Raw genomic sequence first — 22,348 nt, 5'->3', positions numbered from 1 at the left:
TGCCCTATTAAACTGTCTTTATCTCAAATCACGAGTTTTACTCTTTTTTTTCCAATTCTCTCCCCCATCCCAGAGGGTGGGGAGGAGTGAGCAAGCAACTGTGTGGTGCATAATTGCCGGCTGGGGTTAAACCATGACATACGGAAAATTATGAGTGAGGTATGGAATGAAAATAAGCACAGAGTACTGCAAAGAAAAACCACAGTTTCTAAGAAATTTATTAGATCAAGAAAAAAAGATTCAGTAACAAGACAGATTTGGCTGAATGTTTGTCCTGGTTTCAGCTGGGATAGAGTTAACTGTCTTCCTAGTAGCTGGTGCAGTGCTATGTTTTGAGTTCAGTATGTGAAGAATGTTGATAACACTGATGTTTTCAGTTGTTGCTCAGTAGTGTTTAGACTATAGTCAAGGATTTTTCAGCTTCTCATGCCCAGCCAGGGCACCTGACCCAAACTGGCCAACAGTGTATTCCATACCATGGGACGTCCCATCTAGTTTAGGAACTGGGAAGTGGGGGGCAGGGATTGGCCGCTCGGGGACTGGCTGGGTGTTGGTCGGCGGGTGGTGAGCAATTGCCCTGCGCATCATTTGGACATTTCAATCCTTTTATTACTACTGTTGTCATTTTATTAGTGTTATCATTATCATTATTAGTTTCTTCTTTTCTGTTCTATTAAACCGTTCTTATCTCAACCCAGGAGTTTTACTTCTTTTCCTGATTTTCTCCCCCATCCCACTGGGTGGTGGGGGAGTGAGTGAGCGGTTGTGTGGTGCTTAGTTGCTGGCTGGGGTTAAACCACGACAATGTTCCTCTTAACTCAGTAGCAAAGGGAGGGGAAAGGAAATGCAACATACAGAAAAGAATTAGAAAGCTTGTCATAAAACATAGGAATTCAAAGCTAGGGAGTACAGAAAATGTTAAAGGGAAGTCTAAATACGAACAGCTCTTGAGGATAAGGTGACACTAAAAAGGCAGATATTTTAAAGTATATTAGAATATATTAGCAATTTTAAAGGTTCTACATGGTTTTACCCAAATGGTAAAACACAAGGATGAAGAAATTATGAAGCAGGCATACCAGATGCTGATATCTGGTATATGTCTGAAGGGAACATAGTGAGGTGCTGTTATGTGAGCATGATTAAATACTTTCTAATCCATTAGTAACTAGGGATAATTGTGACTAATGCTGAGCAGGAATGAAAGCAGGCCCAGATAACTTGCAGCCAAAAATTCTGAGGAGTTCTTGTTCTGTTTGATGTGAAATTTTAATAAATCATGAACTCCAAGAGAAATACCAGAAGACTGGAACAGTGCTCCTCTTGTGCTACTATCAGCTGTAGTTTAATTAATTAAACACTGCCATCAGTCAACACAAGTAAACACCCTGATAAATTTAAAAAACTGGTTGCCTGAATGTTACTGAATGCTTTATGATAAACTGTAAACAGGATGAGAAGTGATATAATCATACTTCTTGTTCCAGCTTTGCCATTGTCGTGGTGTGATCCAGTGGAAAAGGATTCAGTGCTCTCTTGCCTTTCAGATAGCAGCAGTGGAGCACGGGGAGTAAAAACAGTCCATCCAAACAGGCTTTTGTGGGAGATGATAATGCATTAATTTTAGTGAAGTTTAGACTACACGATAAAAGATAATATCTAATTGCAAAACTTTATTGTATTTGCCAGCAACAGAAACATGTATTTTTTTCCAAAATGTATTTTAATCCAGTACGTTTCTAAGTCCCTCTTTAAACCTGCAATTATTTAACGTGTTTTTATCAGCACTGTAAAATACTCACACCTGACAAAATTTAAAGACTGCTGTTAGGCCTCATCACTGTATCAGGAGATGGTGGGTTTAATTCCTCTGCAGATACTGAAACATTTATGTAACATTAATTCTAATTAGTGGTTTTAATAGTACAATATGGGATTTCTTTCCTCATACAATAGGATTGCGGGCTTGTAGTTAAATGTGCATTAGCTCCTTTAATCCTGCACACCAAAAGCCTTTACAAAACACATTAATAAATCATAGCAGCATCATGCATGTGTGGAATTACTCAGGAAAAATTTCCTGTCGTCAAACCTTTAGGATTTAAGAGAGGAGTCTTTCTCTTATCCTTCCGCTTACGAGAATGCTAATCTGAAAATTCCTTTGCTTTCTCATTTGCTCATGTTCCTTAATGTCTTTTTTATTTCTCTCATGAGATAAGGTACACCAGCAGGTTTATTTTACTCTCATAATTTTTTATTTGTTTGTAGTGTTAGGGTAGTGGGTAACTTCACATTGCAAAGATGAGACTAGCCTACCATGCAATTAAATTAGCAAAATTTGGCTACAGTAAGTCTCAGACATCTGTTAGAAAGAAACCTGAGCTGCTGCTGGTGGTGGTCATTTTCGAAGTATTCCTACTGCAAGGACCAGTTTTGCCTTTTGAGAATTAGACTCATTTGTGATTTTTATCATATTAATTGTTCACTTTCTAAGTGCTACTTGAACTGGTATCCTTTAATCCAGGCATTTCTGTTGAAGGGTAAGAGTATGTTGAAAAATGTGTGCTTGGAAGGTGGTTGAATCTGGGATATTTTTCACTGTACCAGTATTTGGGGTCATTGAACCTGTCAAACTTGTTTGGGCCAGTAAGAAAGTTTCTCTAAGTCGACTCCTTTTAAGGAGTGCAGCTACTGTGAGTTACTGAACAATGACATACACAAAGTACACAGAGCAGCAAAGAAAATAAACAAGTCAGCTGGAGTGAAACTTTATCACTGTGTAAAATAACAAAACAAATAGAAACTAAACCACTCACCCTAAAGAGAAAGCCACACATGTTTGTTAGTGCAAAATTGAGTTTATTTTAATCTTCCAGTTTTGAAATATGCCTAACATTTGGGGTCTGTTTCTCTTTGAATCTCTGTATCCTACATAGCTGCTTACTCCTAAGAAAAGTGGATATAAACTACTATAAAATAAAAATCCTGTATCCATTTTTCACAGGTTAAAATGACCATGCTCTATGAAGGCCCAGAAAAAAACAGATCTCTCATTTTTTCAGTACTTCTTGAGTGAATGACAGCAGGATTTCCAATGCTCTTCTACTGCTGCTCTTGCTCATAGTAGGTAAGAACATATTCTTAGCTAGAAATAGTTAAGAAAAAGTGTATACATAATTTAATAGTAAAACTGAAATATTATTGGTAGTTAGTATTCTGCCTTGAAGTTCTGTCTTCATACCAACAATACCCAAAAAGCCACTGTCAGCCATCAAAAAACCCTACTTTTAAAACCAGCAAAACTGAAGTTACTTCCCTCATTGAACCTACATTGATACATTTTTTCTCATGTTTTTTTCTAAACCATGATCTGCCCTGCTTCTATACTCATTACCTTTTTTTATTCAACCAACTACTTCTATGTAAATCACACAATAAAATACAAGGTTATGAAACATCTACAAGTTCCTTTTACCGTAGCTGTTCTCCAGGTTCCTACCTGTACCCAAACGCACAATATCCACTCTCTTCGTGGTTGTTACGGAACACTGTTTCTTGGCCTTTTTAGTTGGTACCCTCCTGATTTGAAGATGATGTTCACTCTTAAGGAAGCATAACAACAATGAAAACCTGATCAGCAGAAAAAAGCAGTATATGATTTTGTGTGCCTTTGCTCTTGAAGAATAACAACGTGCAAGCAGAAGAAAGAGGGAAGCACCTGTAGCTGTTTTACGAATTTGTTACAAGATATTCAATGAAAATGACTTCTGACTGTCCTCCATAAGATCAAACATAACTACCACAACACTTAACAAAAAGTAGTGATTTAAAACTTTTCCCGACTGCATGTAAGGCACTTCTGCGTACCCCTTAGGTTTTGGCAGCCTTCTCATGATTGTTAGGAGTTCGTACGCTTGCATCTGTGGGAGCAAGCACATGTGGTTAATGGTGGATCAGCCAGAGGAGTTAAGGTAAATGTGCTAGGTGCTAACCACTGGTCTAGAAAGTACCAGTTAGTCTTAATGTTCTGCACAGCTTCTTGGAATATAACTGTTAATAATGCCTAGAGGCTGCCACAGATAAAAGTGGCTGCCAGGTACTTTAAGAAGCTGGATTTCTCTTGAGCTGCACCAAGAGAGATGTAGCAGCATTTTGGATAAACAAAACCCTCAGGAGCTCAGCAAAAAAATATCAATAGCCTTGTGATCTGCACAATTCTGTTGCTGAGCTACAGGATAATAAAACCATAAGCAGTGCAAGTTTATTCAAGAAAGCAACAAGTAAGCTGGAAAAAATAGCACTGGCGATTGGAAGAAAGCTTAAATATATCACATAAGTGTTAGTTCCAGGAATAAACTGCCCAAAGGTTTTCCTACATTATACTAGCTTGTTCTTAGATGAAGAAATAGGTGAAATACAGTGTAATACATTGGGAAGAGTTCTTCAGCCTGTTAAAAAATTTACAGGTGGGGAACTCCACAGTCACTGAGAACTTGACTGCACTAGGGTGCAAAAAACCCCTCATCTAGCAGCCTAGCCCTGCCGCCCATAAAAGATGGGAATCTGTGTAGCTTCCCTTTTCCTCTCCCTTCCTCTGGCTGTTGCATTATGATGCTTTTTGGTTGTCATTGTTGTTAAGAATCACTGATGAGGGAATTGGGACTCTCCTCCATTGAAAAAGGAATTTTTATTGATGCCTCTTAAGTGACCTGATGTTCTTCTGTGGAACCATGGAGGAAAAACTGAAATAGTACAATCCTGAAAACTCTTCTGTAGATGCTTATTTTTGCTTTTGAATAATGCTAATGAAGGTAAAAGATATACAGCAAGAATAAATCTGGATTTTGATTTTTTTCCTTGGAGATCCGACCCTAATGTGGGAACAGAGATATGATGTGAATTTTCAAAATTGTTAGTGTGGTGGGAATTGTACTGCTGTGTACACCTTTCCGTAGGTGGCCAAAAAACCCCTGATGCTGACACTTATCTCAAACTGTATGTACTGGTCATCAAATACTATTAGACAAGGCAAATATTTACTTGCACTAGCAATGAATAACATTATTCAGAGAGTAGCCACATTTGAATGAAACTCCAGGATCAGCAAACTCAGAGGATCCCGACTCCTTTAAAACCTACCCGCATTCTTTCTTATGTCAGGGAAGTATTTTAAAAAGTTCCTATCACTAAAAAGTATAAAAAATATTTAGCTTTCAAATTATGAAGCAACTGCTTTATAATTAGTTACTCATATATATTTAATTGGTAAAGGTGAAGACAATTGTTTTCCATGGACCTAGAAATACTAAGCTTTGATTTTAAAAGTATTTTACATTCACAATATAAATACACACAACTGCCTATGGGGAAGAAATCAGCAAATCAACTACTTACGCTTGTTTAAACAAATATTTGCTTATCTTTCTATTTTCTAATGGTTTCACCTATCACTGTTGCATAAACTTTGAGTCAAAAGCTTGTTGCTTGTTGTTAAATGCATTTAAAACTCTGCAAGATCAAAAGTTCAAGTATCATTACAAGGTTTGTTTTCTTTAAAATAAAACAGCAGAGAAAATAATGATAGGAGGATGACAAAGTAAAGAATCAAACCCTAAGGAAACTTTGAACACATGCACAGAGAAAGCAATGCTGAGAAAAAAAAAAAACTTTAATAGTTTAATTTTTAATGCATACATGATGTTATTATAAACCTGAGGATCTAATTCCTGTGCACTAAATGTTTGTTACATATCCCCCTCCCAAAACAACCCCCCAAAACAGAAAAAAAGGATTTCTACACCTGAAATAACCTTGAAAAGAGATTTAAGTCATGTGCTGATTTTGCAGACCTTCAGGAGAGTTAGAAGGTTATAAATATCATATTCTCCACTGTTTGCAAACTTGTAAATGAGTCTCAGACCCTGGGACATGGAGTATGATGTAGTGTTACATTAGCCGGTGTGTCCTAAAACAGCTACGGAGATGATTCTGCTCAGAGAACAGAAGAGGCTGAACTGAAAAAAATCCTGAAGCCATGGGACCTCTAGCTTGAAGGAGTTCCCACCTCTACCACCCTTAGCATAGAGTTGTATCTGTAATTTTAGCACCAGTGACTACGTAGCCCTTTCTCTTTGGTGCTACCGTACTCAAGCAGCTTGCTTGCAGTTTCATGTCCTCAGAGGAGACGGTGGTAATTGTTCTGTAATAAGTCAGTGCTTTCTCTATCAAGGAAGAGCAAACATGCCTTTTGTAACAATGCTGCTAATTGCTAGGTACCGGTACTACCACAGACCTTGAGCTACTTGTAGCAGGCAGAAGCAAAGTAACTGTTGCCTCACCACGGCATGCAGAAGGACGTCGAGGGGGCACCTGAAGCAGCCTTGTGTAAATGCTTCACAGGCGCTCTGAAGGGTACTAGTTTTACTGCTGCAGGCATGACTTAGACGTGAAAGATTTTCCAAGACTGTATTCTTTACAAAACGCAAGCCAGTAAGGTAAGTGCTAGAGTCCACTATATAAGCAAAGAGTGAAACACAGCTAATTCCGAAAAAACTCCGAAATGAAAACCAGCCGACACCGACAGCAGGCACGTCCCCCTCCCTTTCACAGCTCCCATCCTTGTTGAGGGGCAAAGGCGCTAGGAACGAAAAGCGACAGGAAGCCCCAGGTAAGGGGATTTTACAACACCAGCCCCTCGGGTCGCCCCTCTGCCCTCCGGCGGCCCCGGAGGGAGGCGAGAGCGGGGCGACAGCGTGCCGCCGGCGGGCGGGCAGCCCCGGCGTGCCGAAGCTCCCTGACGGCAGCTAGCCTGCCCTTCCCCACCGGCCTCCCAACCTTCCCCGACCGGTGTGTGTGCGCGGCTTGGGGCGGGTGGGGGTGGTTTTTTCAGTTATTTGAGGGGTTTCTGTGTGTGCGTGAGGGTTTTGTTGTTTTAAGCAAGAGGCACCCCCGCAGTGCCCCTCTCCGCCCCCCAGGCTCCCGGCGCTGCGGGCAGAGGGGAGGATCGTGCCCGCCCCGCCGGAGCAGCGGCCCGGCCGCGCCTTTCACCGGCGGGAGGAGGCGGCACCTGCCCGCCCGCCCCGGCCCCTCCGGCGGCGGGAGGGGAGGCGGCAGCCCCCCGCCTGCCTCGCCTCGCCTCGGCACGCCGCGGGAAAGCCGGGGAAGGCTTTCCTCCGCTCCCCTCCGGCGCCGGGAGCCGGGGGCGCCGGGGGCCATGGCCGGCTGCTGCCTGTCCGCCGAGGAGAAGGAGTCGCAGCGCATCAGCGCGGAGATCGAGCGGCAGCTGCGCCGGGACAAGCGGGACGCCCGCCGGGAGCTGAAGCTGCTGCTGCTGGGTGAGTGAGTGCGGGCTGCTGCTGGGTGAGTGAGTGCGGGCTGCTGCTGGGTGAGTGCGGGCTGCTGCTGGGTGAGTGGGGGCTGCTGCTGGGTGAGTGGGGGCTGCCGCCGCCGCCCGCCCCGGGGCGGGGAGACGCCTCGTCGCGGCGGGGCTGTGCCGGCGAGGGGGTCTCCTGCCGCTGCAGGCAGCGGCTCGTTTGACGTTTCTGCCGTCGCCGCCCGGCGTGCGGCCGGGCCGGGGGGGCGCGGCGGGTGTCCGCAGCCCTGCGCGCGTAGGGCTGCTGCCCGGGTGGCTTTTCTTTCGAGAGACACCGAACCGAACCCGGACGTGCCCAGGCACCGTGAGGAGGCCGGGTGCCGCGGTGCGGCGCCCTGAGGGAAAGACGGCTGCCCGCTCAGGACGCCGTCCTTGAACGCGCCTTCGCCCTTACGCGTGGCCGGTCCGGTGGCTGGGCGAGCGCGGTGGGTTTCGGAACCGGTATGCCCAGCACCCTGTGGAAGGCCTCACCTCCCGAGGTGGGGAGCGGGGAGGGGCAGTACCAGCCAGCCTGGCCCAGCCCGCACGCTTCGGTTCGGAGCATCTCTTCTGAGACGCCGTTTCCTACGTCGACCGCTTGACTTCTTCAGTGAGTGCGGTGTCACTGGTGGTAGTTAGGCGTGGTGGAGGTGTTGGTGAGAGCTCTGGTGCAAATGAAGTTGACAGCTTTAAGCCTTTCTACCTGTTGCTTGCCCCATGCGGATGCCAGACCCTCCTACGACGGAGTTCCTGCTGCTCTGGTACCGGCGGGGGGGCGGGGGGAAACTAAGCCCACAGCAGGGGCTGAAAGAAAACAACAAACTTGGAACCGAGTTCTATTTTCTGATAGAAAATCTCAAACTGAAGGTGAAGCAGCCTCAGTCTAGGAAAGTTTTATGGTTCTGTGGCAGCTGTTTGTGACCAAACGGCTCGATGCAGAAGCTCTCAGGTGTCAGAGGTCCCTGGGCGGGAACAGCTTCGCTTGCTATAGCCAGGGCCAGAGGAGAAGTCTATGTATGTAGTGCAGCAAGTCGGTGAGCTAGCACTACCGTGTGCTAGTGGTAACAGTCCCTTGCTCGAGACTCTGACATCATCTCTGCTGCAGACAGGTCAAGATACAGCAGCTTGCATAAGGTACCTCACCAAATAACCAACCGGGCTTCAAATAGCAAGTTTTTAGGAAGACTGAAAAGAACTGTATATCAGAAACCAAGTTTAAACAGGCGGCTCTCAATGTTGAATTACAAAATGGTTATAACACGAAACTGACTTAAAAAAAAAATGAAAATCCAAAATACTGACTCACCCTCAGTGCCGTATGTCTGGTTTGCCATTACCTTTGCCTATTACCTGTGTAGGTATCTGTGGCTGACTGATGCAACAGTCTAAACTAATGGATGTTGGATTTTGGATTTTGCAGTGAATTGTCTGTTAAAAACTCCTCTAGCGCAATGTTTTATCTGTGCGGCTGATGTCTTGAAAGATTGTGAAGTAGCTTTTATTCCAATTTACTTTTCTTCAGTATAATGCTCTACCTTTATGCAATTTAAATGTTACAATATTTACTGTTTTCACACTTTCTCCTCTGTTTGCTTTTGGGATACCACATACTGCTGCTTTGCTTTAACTGAAAACACTGCAGCTTGGTCAATATTGTTGAGTTATGGTGGGGAGAGCCAATGGATGACCAGCCCTGAGAGCTTGGTTCTGGAGTCTGGATTTCTCCAGCCCTTGAGTTATTTAGATGAAAACATTTTTCATAGCTATCTCAAAGGAAAGGCTTGGCTAGCTTAAGACTTAGGTTTGATGGAGAAATTAGAGTGAAATCGCATGTCCTATTAGCCATGAAGTCAAATGAGGCTATTGGTTTGTTTTGAGGGCAAACCTGTCTGTTACAATGCTTGAGTCCAAGTTCAAAATTGTGAGCAACTGTAATGTCACAGGGCATTTAAAGGGCAAAATTAAGTTTGACTACTGTCCGTGTTCATCCGCTGGTTTTTGTTGCACCATAGCCACCTTCTTCTTTGAAAAACAGTTTATTTACTTGTTGTAGTGCAAAATCATCATGGAAAACCTCAAGTGGAGCAGTAATATTAATCACTCATACAAAAAGACTGCAAACCTCTTGAAGAAGCAGTATGCTTTCAAAGAAGAGACCTTGCAAAAGCACTCATCTGTGGCAGTACTCATAGGTCTTGAGGGAATACCAAACCTTTTTTTGAAACTACCTTTTGCAATAAACAAACTAAAACTTTGTTCTGACCTGGTGGGACATTACCTGTATATGTAATACCATAAGAAGGGTAACTTGTTTATGGTAGTAACTAAGATATTTTCTTGAATATGGATGTAACCATGTACATCCAGATATTGCAAATATACTTTAGAAAGTGTAATTTGAAGCATGTAGTTCTGCTCAATAAAAAGTAAAAAGGTATCTTCTTGTCTGGCAAATTTAGCAGTTCCTTTAGTCTTTTACATGATAGGTACAAAGGTGGCCATTCTGGATTATTATCTCTCCAGCAATGTTTTGTGGTCAAAAAACAGACCTTCAAGGCATGATGCAAGAGTGGCATAAACATGACTTCTCTCCCTTTCCTAGCCTGTACTCTCAGCTTCCAACTGCTCCTGTCTCAGGAGCTTCCTGAGTCACATGGGGGTTCTGAGTTTTCAGCAACTCTCAGTGGATTGCTCTTCCATGCATTTATCTAGCATCCTTCTGCCATCCACAGCACGTTGTGGCAGGAGATGGTCAGCTTACCTGCATTCTGTGTCAAAAACCACATCCTTCTGTTTTTGATTGGCCTATTCCTCTTATTTAAAACCTCTTAATATTTGTTTTGAAAGAGAGCAGACTCTCAGGTGCCTATGCATTCACTGCCATGCCTCTTCTGGTTTTACAGGCCTGTTATATCCCTCTTCAGACACCTGTTTTCCAAGTTAAAGCAAGCAAGTGATTTTTTTCTTCTATGTGCCCATGCACATGCATGGCAGCGGTGTGCTCAAGAAGGGGGGTATAATAGATTTTTAAATCTTGATCCTTCCTGAGAAATATACTAGGAAATGGCTAGGGTTTTGGGCAGTTTTTTTAAACATCAATTTTCATTGTTACTCTTAAGTATCTGTTCCCTACTTGCTTTTCATTTTCCCACTTTGCCTTTTTTTTTTTTGTTTTGCCCTTTTTTTTTTTTGCTTTGCCTTTTTTTTTTGCTTTGCCTTTTTTTTTTGCTTTGCCTTTTTTTTTTGCTTTGCCTTTTTTTTTGCTTTGCCTTTTTTTTTGCTTTGCCTTTTTTTTTTTTTGCTTTGCCTTTTTTTTTTTTTGCTTTGCCTTTTTTTTTTTTTTGCTTTGCCTTTTTTTTTTTTTTGCTTTGCCTTTTTTTTTTCTTTGCTTTTTTTCCCCACCTCTCTCCCTGCCCCTCGTCAAATGCATCAGGGTTTCCCTCTTGACAGTGTTTGCAGACATCGGATAGAGGTCAGATTATTTCATAGTGCTGAGACCTTTTGCAGAATGGACCCCATTGCAGGCATTATGTATTCCTAAATAAAGACCCCATTAAAACCTCTTAATTAAAGGGATTTGTTGCTGGGAGAAGTGGGTATATTTTTAACAAAACCAAAACAAAATAAATTTAATGGCTAAGAGGGCTATCATATTTTTTTCCTGGTAGCCTATTAGAGGACATAATAATTTATGAATATATGCTTAAGTTATGATTGTGAATAAAACTTCAGTGTAAAACCTCTAAGCATGGTGAAGATAATGCTGCTTATGAACACACATAAGCATCACACTGTGAACTGTGGAGGTGAGCGCAGGTGGTCCTGCTGAAGGCCCAGCAGGGCCATCTCAAGTGGGTTTTCTTCCAGTCTGCATCACTGTAATGGCCAGGTGTGGAGAGGGTCATGTTTGGCAGGCAGAGTCAGTTCTCCGTGATAAGCCATGTTAAGATAGAAGAGCTGCTCTTTCTATATAATGCAGAGAGATACTTTTGGGGGCAGTAATCCACAGCAGTTTTAAGAAATGATATAAAGATGGTAGACTGGCAGTACATTAACTCCTGACTGGAAGCAGGAAGATCTCCAACCAGACAAGACTATGACAGATTCTGGTGGAGTAAGATTGCACTTTAGATAGACATGCTGTTGTAGGCCTTCATTTTCTTTTAAGCACCTGGAAAAGTTTACATTGATCATATCACATGTGGGTTGTCTATGAGCCACTTTTTCTTTTTTTTTTCCCTTTCTGTCTAATTTTAGGCCATGCTTTGGCAAGGAAAAAGAGCAGAAAATAGAATCAGGGTTTACTGAAAGCTTTGCTGTCATGCATGGGACACTGTAGTCACTTAAAAGTTTTCCCATTTAAAACATAAGGTTGACAGAAAAAATCGTGAAGCTGTAAGACTGAACCATTTGATACCATCATTCACTTTGGAGTTTCTAAGGGAGTAAAGGAATTGACCAGCACTGCTTTTTACGTTTCTCAGAGAAGCATCCTATATTTAGAGAGAGAGTGATCACAAGGGTGTAGACTTTGACTGGCTTCTAATTGCAGCAGGAAGTCCTATGAAGGCTCATCTGATTCTGAGGATGGGACAACGGCCTGAAATATGTGATAGAGTCCTTCCGTGGGATCTATCTTCCCAGTTATGCCAAAAAAGAATGAGTCTGTAGACATGCTCAGCTACAATCTAGTATGAAACAGTCCAGTTTTACATTTTCACTTATATGTGTGGACAGAAGCACTGTACTGAACCAGGAACTCCCCTACAGGTAGATGAAGTGCTTTCTGGAATTCATTGCAGTAGCAAGGCATCTCTTTGGACCTTTTGTTTCCTTAAAAGAAGTCATTACATTTCTATAGGAAGCACAATTAATCTCTCTGAGAATAGGAAAGTTCTAGATGTGTCAGCACGGTTAATTTTTTTGATAGCACTGGGCAGGCTGACATTCAGGTATGTGGTAAAATACAAATTATATTTCTGAATAGAGGCATAGGAATACGAAACCTGTCTATGATGAAACCGATTTGAATTTGCGCAAGTCAAAAAGGTACGGAGAAAGGAAATATATCCATATCAGGCTACTGATGGTAGAGTCCATCTTCCCCCAGTCGTTAGTAGATTTGTCCATGTTAATCTAAACCAGCAGGCTGTATAAATTAATAAAAAACCTCCATATTTGGATTTAATGTAAACTCAAAGAGGCAAGACTGAGCATATAGAATGAATAGCATTTTTTTCTCAGTACACTAATGGCGTTGCATGTTAGTTTTTCAGTTTTCTGCTGTAGCTCTTACTCGGTTGTAATTACCAGAAACATTTTACTCTTCCATTTTACATGTGGGTTTTATGCATCATTTTTATTACTGTTGGTAATCAGATCTGTCTGTGGGGAATGAAAGGCTGGTGAAAACCTTAAGGGCTGAGACAGAGCTGAGTTAATCAGTGAGCGTGACTGTACCTGAACCCATGTGGGTGTTGGAGGGCACAGTCAAGGCATCTTGGCCTGTGCGACTCCATAATTCGGGGCAAATACAGACATGAGAAAAACTGCTGCTGTGCCTCAGCTGCTCCCTGTTAACTGGCAATAATGGCTCTTGGTTTGTCTTCCCAGGATACGTGTGCTAGAGAAGTGCATATATCCTAAGTCGTGAGGGCATATCTCATAGCGATTACTTGTTTTTCAGCGGCCTTCCTACTCCAAGCTGTCTGCCTGCCTTTGTCAGACATATTTACTATGTCTGTGTTGGCTTCTGTGAATAGATTTTATAAAAAAAACAAGGAATCCCTCTGCGTATCTACCTGGTAAATTTGTTCTCTTTCTTGCCTATCTGTTTGAAAATTAATACCAAGAAGCAATAGTGTAAAACTAATCTAGCTTGAATAGACGCAAAGAGAGCAGGCTGTCTTAGTTTGAAGCATAATATTTTTAAGTGAATGTGGTTAATTGTTGTTTATTTTTTTTTAGTAGTTTGCTAACACAGGATTCCCAAAATCAACTCTAGAGAAAACTGATGCAATGAACAAGTGCCGGTTATGCCTTGAGATTCTGATTGTGTATTAAGGTTTCTAAGAGTAAATGAGATAATCCATTTCTTCAGAAGCTAATCTGAGCAAATACTTGATACAAATCAATTTCAGTAGCCACAGGCTTCATCATGACAGGCAGTTGTAGAATATTTATAAACTGTTTGGATTATGCATGGCTGACTGGCATCATGAAGTCCAGATACAACATAAGGATATGTAAGAACAGCTCTATCAGTGTAAAAATTCATCTTCATTCTTAGTTATTTCTGAATCAAGTTACAGATAGTTAGATCAAGGTAGCATCCTTTTTTTAAATTAGTAAAACTCCATGTGCTTTGGTATTGAGAACCAGATTTTGCAGGGCTGACAGTGGACTGGTGCCTGGATGAACATGCTGGGTGGCAAAACCAATCATAATTTACAGCAACTAACTCAAACCTTTGCTGAGATTTTTACCCATTAGTATGTGTGTCAAGTCAGTAATTTTAATTGAACTGGATTTTATTTCTGAGAAAGGTATGTTTAAACAATCAAATGATAATTCAGGAATTCTCCCCATGTACCTGTTAATTAAAACAGCCTTTCTGCTCTTTGAATAGAACAGTTTAAACCTTTCTCTTGGCCTTATCACTATGCAATTTGAAATGTTTTAAGTATCACATAAATATAACATTCCTTTGTTTGGAAGTTTAGCAAAATGATCATTAAATGTCAGTGCTTTGTGCCAAAACCTTTATTTTTTTCCTTCACTGAGTATTAGTTGAAAATGCCAGTTATTTTCCAACTCTAGTATGGTCTCTGCTTCATTTTGGGAGAATTTAACTGTTGTGTTTCTAGTTGGTGTCATCATTATCAAAACATAATTTTTTTTTTTTAAATGTTCGAAGGGGTAGCAGTTACTAGACAACTAGTAGCAGTTGTTTTAAGATAAAACAAGCACAATGTTTTGAGGAGGAAAAGGATCACACGGCCTTGCTGCCTTTGGTTTAGTATTACCTGGTATCCAAAACCCATGAAGCATTACTTTAGGAGAGGAGAGATTAGTAGTGAAGAGATGAGGACATGATCTGCTGAGAATGTTTAGTACCTGTAAGGTCCCAAAAAGGTAATCCACTGAAAGGAATAAAGTGGCAGCCCTGCAATTCTTCTATAAAGTGACATCTTTCTATTGACCACTTTGGCTTTTTAGTGTACCGTCATTTTTTGAGATAGCTAATGTTCATTCTTCTTGTTCCTTGAAGAAAGCAACAGAACAGAATAAAGGGGAAAATGCTTTTTTTTTTAATGTGATTGCTATCATAAAGGAAGATAATTGAATATTTTTTTCATTTCATTCCATCTGGCCTTGTTTCCAAATGAACTAATAGCATAATAGGCAAAGCAAAATTAGAATTTTCTGAAATGATTGTTTTACTTAAAAGGGAGGTTAGTGCGTAGTATAATGTAATCATCTTTACCTTCTGAAAGACAAAGAGTGAAGAAATGAACAATTATATTTTTATGATAATGCTAATCTTCTGTTTAACTGCCAAGTGATTCCTGTTAGGATTGCCTTCAGATTACTTTCCTTTACTGTATTTGCTTTTCTTTGCATAAGTTACTGCATTTGCCTAGTATTAGAGGAAAGAAGTAAATAGAGTAGTATATCCTTCTGCTTTGAAACTGAAATACAAGGACTAGCTTAAACTAAGTGCTCAGGGTTCCACAGCTCCCCTGTTATGCACGAACAGCATGTATGAAATACTGGGCACTGAACAGATGTAAATGAACGTGGGAGCTTATACACTGCAAGCTTTGAATTTGAAGTACTGAGGAACTACGGCTTAAAACCAAAGCCTAACTCTTGGCTGAATTTCTTTTTGAGCAGCAGTGGCTGAGTGAACTAAGCAATAAATTGTTTCATTTGCACAAAGCAAACCCAATAGTGCATACATTCATTTTATCTAATCTGCTGTGATTCCTACGGTCTTTGCTATGGCTTCAATACTAACCCTTTCCAAGTGAACGACCTGCTTGACTGTTCAACTACATTAATAAATTGCCCTGTAATATCACAATCACATTTTGCTCATAAACTTTAACTAGATCTGATAAAATTATGATCTACTGCTTTAATATTCATAAATATATCTAGCTGGCTAGCTTCCCTTTCACCTCCAGAATAACTTACTATGAATGAAAGCACCCAAAGAAGGCAAGGACTGCTGTATGCTATTCCTTTACCTTCTTTTTCATGGTTTAAGGGTGGCTGTACCGTGTCTTTATTGATTCATAGCTACTATTAAACACACTTGTTCACCAAAAAAAAAAAAAATTTAGCAAAGTCTGTCATGGGCCACCAAGTCACTTTTTTTCCCCACTACATAAACAGAAAACCTCTCCAAGTAATAGATGTTGATTTTATGTCTAGCAAGTGCTGAACCATGACAAATTAGTGCTTGGCTTCCACTTGAGTGTGAGAATCATATAAAGCCACTATTAATTTTATTCCTTTTTGATTTGTAAGAGCAGATGGTCGGTTTGAACAAACAAATGCTTCTGAAAGAGTACTCCTGTTGGAAAGAATAAAACATAAAAACTAAAATATTGTCCTGGGAAATAGTTTAGCTCTAGATTATGCAGTGAAATATTAAATGCAAACTTTAGTTATTATGTTTTCCTTTTCACTTTTTACATTCTCTAAATCGGTTCCAGGTCTAATAATTTCCTCTGCTGAAGAAAGCAAGTTCGATCATTCTTTTGAGTAGTAGTATACAAATTGCTGCCTCAAGAACTGTTTAAGATGTACCTTCAAAGCCCTTGAGATTGATTTTTGCCACTTCCTAACATTGTAAATGTACTGCGTTTAATTTAATCTCTTAATTTGGATAGTCATCTAAGCATGCAGCTTCATTTGCAAACATGAAAAAAGGATCAGAACTCATTTGGAATTTGTTATCCAAAGCATGTAGATATAGCTTTCTTTGCATGCAGAATGCATGTTGGAAGTTTACCTTGACTACATCACTTTTCTCTGGCTTCACTTTGTTTTATGTGTTTAGATATTGCTGTCTTTCTTTTTCTTTTCTTTTCTTTTCTTTTCTTTTCTTTCCTTTTCTTTTCTTTTCTTTTCTTTAATAATTTAGCTCCTTCGAACTTCATTTAAAAGCTGTTACATGTAGCTGCCCTGCAAAGTAAGTTTTTGAGTCAATATCACTGAAGGAGAAAATTCTGGAAAAAATTTTTGAACTGTTTTGGGTCAGGTACCAAATATTTCTAAGTACAGTACTTTAAAAATATATGTGAATATTTTCAACCTCAGTGGCATTAACAGTTACTTTTAGGCTTGTTTTGGATGGAGAAATCAACTTGCTGATGTGTCTTGAAGACTCTTGGTAGCCCAATTGTTTATAAACCTGAGTACTGAAAAAGCTTACTCAAAATGTGCGTTTGGGTTTCTGCTCGGAAGGGTTGTCATGTTGCGCAGGTTGCCACTTTCAATATGCTAAAAACAGAGTTAAAATTTGATTCAAGTAAATAAAATCTCATTCTAAAATTAAAATCTGATTACAATAAAGTGCATAGGAAATCTAAGGAAGGAAGTTACTGGTAAATAACAGGTAACTACTAATCCATTTTATCCAAGTATTTTCCTATTTTCAGTCAGTAAATTGATCTAGCCTGCAATTTAAAGGGCTCTGAAGAAAAATTTTGATTTCTTTCCTTAGCAGATGACCAGAAAAAAAAAAAAATTGAAAAATTAGGTTGTATTGATAACTTTTATCACTGAAATTTCCATTCTCTATCATATTTAATTGCTGAGACTTAGCACTAGTTCACAAACTTTTTTTGGTTATGGATTTTAAACTTTGTGTTAGGTGGCCTTCGAACTGTCTTGTATCTTAATACTTTTGTGTAGTTACTATGCTTTGCCTCACATCTGCTGCATGTATAAAATTCTGTGGAAATTTAGAGTAAGTTTTTGTAGATATAACTTTACTTGAAGTATTTCTTGAAAGAGGAAGGTAATTTTTCAGTATACCTAGCAGAGTGTGGTTTTCTACCCTTGCCCTTTGCCACTTCTCAGATATATTTCTTGATGTTTGACTGTTGACTGGATCTCTTTGTTTCTTTCTTAAATAGGGACAGTAATCTGCTTTTATTTATCTGAAATATTGTGTCTTATGAAGTCTTTTATCAGTTCCTATGGAAAGCAGTTTGCAATACCAATGCTAAAAGTACTGTAAGATATAGTTGAAAATGAATGTGCCGACATATGGCAGCCTGTTACGGAAAAGCTGTAAAAATTGAGTTTATTTACATCAGAATCATAGAACAATACTACAATTTCTTGGATGTTCCAGTTTCCACTGTTACATAGTCAACCCAGAGTGATAATTTCAGCATAGGAAACTTTGAAATTATTTTTCCATCACTTGTATTGGCAAATTTTTCACTGATGTATGAGTTCAAAACAGAGCACAGAGAGGGAGCATTTTTTATGTAAAACATATACACTTAAAGCAAGTATTATCAAAAACTGTGTGAAAAAAATGTTTAATGGTAAAAAGTTAATTATATAGTTTTTTCCAGTCTATGCTTAGCACAGCAATGTTCAAGTTTCAGATACTTAAAGTTATGTGGTTTTGTCCAAAAAAGAAAGAAAAAGGATGTGTGTTTAGTATCTTGTTTCTTTTAAGTTTTGTTTTAGGAAAATTAAATATGAGGTCTCTTTTACTCAGGTAGTACAAATTAAGTATACATGCTCTTAAACAAAAATCAAAACATAAAGGCCAACTTCATTAGTTGTAATTTTGCTTCTGTTTTCTCAAATGTCCTTTTAGAAAGGTGTCCTTTTTCAGTTGATTGAATAGTTTCTATTTTGTACCTTTCTTCTAATATTCATACTCTTCTAATAGGCTCATCATGCAAAGTAACACAGGCATGATTAGCTTTCTCTAGATAGTGTTCTGCACTGTAAATAGGAAAATAACCTGTGCCTGAAAATGAACTGCTAAGTTTTTTTCTTGGTGGCCAGAGAGAGTAGGCTTTGCTATCTGAACATAGTATCTTCTGCTGGTAGTAGTGGTGGCTGTATATGTATTTTAAATTAAACTCAGATTCATTTCTTTCAAATATATTTACACTGGTTCTATTTAACCTATGGTTTCATTGGCCCAAGCCCATAGTTATGAAAAAAACTGTAGTAGGAATGAAGTTCTGCAGCTTTGGTAGGAATCAGTTTCTTCTGTGTCAAAATACATTCTGTGTTTTTCATTTCACTAGAGGCAAAAATTGTGTGAATGATAATGTGGGAGATGATGCCGTCTACCATATTGCATATTGACTTATTTCCAGGCTTTCAAGCACTGATGTTCTTTCTACAGGCAGACCTTTCAGCATGTAATGCAGGATTCTCTCTTGAAAACTATCCTTGCCATACAATTAGGATTACAGGATGTTTTCTACAACAGTAGTGTGGGTAAGCAGATCTTTGCAAGAGCCTTTGTGCACAGTGACACTGCTGTTCTTTATCTTCTCTCATCATTACGGAATTTCAATGTGATTATATTAGGAAATTTGATTTAGTTTAGAGAATTATTTTTCAAAACAGTATTCCAACTTTCTAAGAGAAAAATGAGAGTGCTTGTAATGAATACTGAATATAAGTTAATAAAATTTCATTAAAGTTCAGGAATACTTTGAGGTGTTTCATCATTGAAGTTCTTTTGGTTTCCTCAGTACTAATGCTCCTCAGTACTGAAATAACCATTTCTACTATGAAAACATTCGTTTAATGCTGACATCTTCTTCTCTCTCAATGTTGAGCTAGAGCTGAAATAGCTTATTAGAGATACCTTCATTTGATATCTTCAAACTGAAGGTATTTCATGGAAGAAAAAATTATTGTAAACCAACATTTAAGTAAAAGGAAGAATGGGTTGCTAGATGTATTACATACTTGTAATGTTTTGTGATTCCACAGTTAGTCCCAGGACTCCTGTAGTTAATTTCTTTTAAATGTGATTACTTTTCCTACTGCCTGTACTTGTGCCCATCTTTTGGTGAAAAAGCATTAGAACTTCATGCAGAACATCTTGGAAATATCTGTAGGTAGCCACTGGTTGGGAATTGCATGGAACACTAACTGGAAAGCAAAACAATTTAAGTAAATAAAAATATGTGTCACAAATTAAGCCCCCGCCCCTCCCCCCCTTTTTTTAAACTTCCAAGTAAATACTTTTTGGTCCTAAATATTTCCAGGGTAATTGTGCTAAGCACTTATCCATAATCATAATACATATTTTAAAAAGCAAATTAGTTCCCAACCTGATATATTTTCTTTGGTAGGAAAGGCCAAACAATTCATTTTAGCCCTTAGGACATACCCATTTCACAATTCCTAGCTTTGTGTTTGACACAAAAATGTGTTTTTTGTAAAAACTTGGCATTCATTACCCAAGCAGGAAGCTTTTATGTTTTACTTGGTTTTATTGTTACTTCACAATCTGAAAGCCATGTGTCAGCCTGTCTTTTTTCTGAGGTAGCACCTTCTGTGACACTGTGCTGTGTAACCTCTGAGCAGGAGCTGATTTTTTACTTGACAGACACATGGGGGTCCTAATTTCCAGGTGAAGTTCTTAAATGCTAGCATAATGGATGTCAAGGATTTTGCAAACCTATGTTTGGGAGGAGTTCCTGCCAATCCCATAGTGCCGAGTTGCCACACCTTTGCTCTGCATGTGTATTAGTGTACTGCAGCTTTTCCTCCCCCCTGCCCCCCCCTCCCCAGTCATAGAGCAGTGTGAAAACTGAGTAGATGAAAGCAGTTTACTTCACTGGAAGTTTTCACTGGTTATTAAACTTTTTTTTTTTTCTTGGTAACTTTTGCAGTGTCAAGCCTTTTAAATTCTTTTGTTACCTGCAAGTCTTGCCATCTGCATGTGTACAGTCACCTCCCAGCACAGCTGTATCGGCAGGCTGCTGTAAAATGACACCTGAAAAGTCCAGTTCTCATCGCTAAGAGAAAGAAGAAAGGGAGCAAACATGTTGCTTAGAATTACAAGCTGACCTGAGTACTGGCAGTCTGTCCCTGAGATTAGATAGGTCATAATTTCCCATGCAAAGGAACTGAGGCCCTGTAGAACGTCAGGATGGCAGTTTATTTAGGGTAGAGCTGCCTACCATCCTGTTACTGCATGAAAAAGAGAGATTTCAAACCTCTGTTCTTGTTTTGAAATTGTTTACATGCTGAAACTCCAGGTAGGTGAGTTAAAGCCAGTTCTAACAGATTTACAAATATGTCTTCTAGAGAATGCCAGTAGGCCCAGTGAAACTTAGGGGAATTTAGACGTTCAGGTGACATGAGAGCTTTTTTTACTTCAGGGTGCATTTTTTTTTAAATAAAATGAATCATTAATTTGGTATGTTTTTAAAGGGTTTAAATTGTTTTAAATTGTTTTTCATTTTAACATAGAATAGTCTGTTATTGTACTCAGTGCAAAGTATGCTATTTAGTACATTTAAACTTAATGCAGCAGAAATTTCTTGTCATGACATTTACTTATCTCTGCAAAAATAGAAAAATTTAGTTTTAAATTTGAAGTTGTTTTATTTTGCACTATTGTGTCTTGCTTTTATTCTTGTTTTTTATCAATGCAGTCATCATCATGTTTAATTTGGTAATCCCTCACACTTTAAATCCTGCATCTTTCATCAGCTAATTGTTGCTAATACCTAAATATTTGAAAATCCCAGTTTAAGTGCTGGGAATGTTAAACAATGGATCTTTGGGGGATTGCATTTTGCTCAAGTTTTTTATTTGGCTACATGGACAAACAGCTGGTGCTCTGTGGAATGCAGACTGAACAGAGAAACCTGCTTAGTGCTTGTAGAGTTTTTATTTTAATGCATGTATGTAAAGTCTTTCACACTTTTGAGCTTGTATCTGAGGTAGAGGTACACACATTACATACAAAACAGTATTTCTGGTATATAGAGGATTGATAGAAGTACAATGATAATGGCAAGGGAATGGTGGTACGGTATTTCACTGGCATGTTTCAAACCTTAATTCAGATGTTTTGAATTATGACCTGTGAAACCAGATGAGACGGAGAGACTGTATATTGGTACTATTAGCATTTAACATAAAGAACATGAAGTAGTCTAATCATAGAGGTCTAATATTTTGCTGCTTTGGAACAGATTAGGACACTGTATCTCTTACTACCTTTTGAGGAAAATACTGTGTCCATGACCAAGTATACTGTTGTATGAGTCTATTTTTTAATTATTCTTTTCTGGAAAAGTTACTGAGCATTTTGGAGCTCAGCACTTCTCTGCTAGTAACATTTGCTGTAATCAGGCTCTGGTTTTGATCAGTTGACAGTGTTCATTTGGACCCGTCTCAAGAAGATCAGTAAGTAAATTTTATCCTAACTGTGTGATTTGTCTAAGTACATATCTAGCATCTGTTAGAGCAGTTGAATGTCTTCCACTGTGCTGAGTATGCTTTGGACTTAAGAGTGAAATCCCTAACTAGTATGTGTTTTACCTAGTAATTTACCATTGCTAGGAGTAATTGTGTGGCTATATGCTGGAATAAAATACATACTTTATCACTTTTTACTTTATAAAACTCATCTAAGAGTTATCTGTGTTCACATGTACAGTTCAGGGAGATGTGTGGAGATATTTTTTAATGCTCATGTATTACAAATATTTAATTCAAAAATTGTTCTTAAGCATTAAAAGACCTTTGGTAACAGTAGAAATATTCTCAGAAACTCCTATGAAGGCTGCTTTGATTAGATGAAATAATTGTTTACTCAGGTTACTTAGAAGCTACAGAAAACCCTTGCCTGAGACTTTAGTATAAGTGTGATTTTTCTGAGAACAATTTTGTTTGACTACCTTTCTGAACTGGCTGCTCCTTTATGACTGCTCTTTTTTCATGGGCCACACATTAAACCATTTCTACCTTCCT

The 22,348-nt window shown here is 39.3% G+C and overlaps 1 protein-coding gene across 1 annotated transcript in view; it reads left to right on the top strand.

Moving 5' to 3' along the window:
• Positions 1-7,160: 7,160 nt before the first annotated feature.
• Positions 7,161-22,348, top strand: part of LOC104317207 (guanine nucleotide-binding protein subunit alpha-14) — a 90,700-nt gene continuing 75,512 nt past the window's right edge. The window contains exon 1 of the mRNA XM_069776698.1: positions 7,161-7,334. Within this exon, the coding sequence (XP_069632799.1) occupies positions 7,214-7,334 (121 nt within the window). The 5' untranslated portion in view covers positions 7,161-7,213. The remainder of the gene's footprint in view (positions 7,335-22,348) is intronic.

This window comes from Haliaeetus albicilla, chromosome Z (genome assembly GCF_947461875.1).
Source record: "Haliaeetus albicilla chromosome Z, bHalAlb1.1, whole genome shotgun sequence".
Classification (NCBI taxonomy): Eukaryota; Metazoa; Chordata; class Aves; order Accipitriformes; family Accipitridae; genus Haliaeetus; species Haliaeetus albicilla.
Note: the sequence above shows the minus strand (reverse complement) of the source record. Positions and strands in the feature narration are given on the sequence as shown.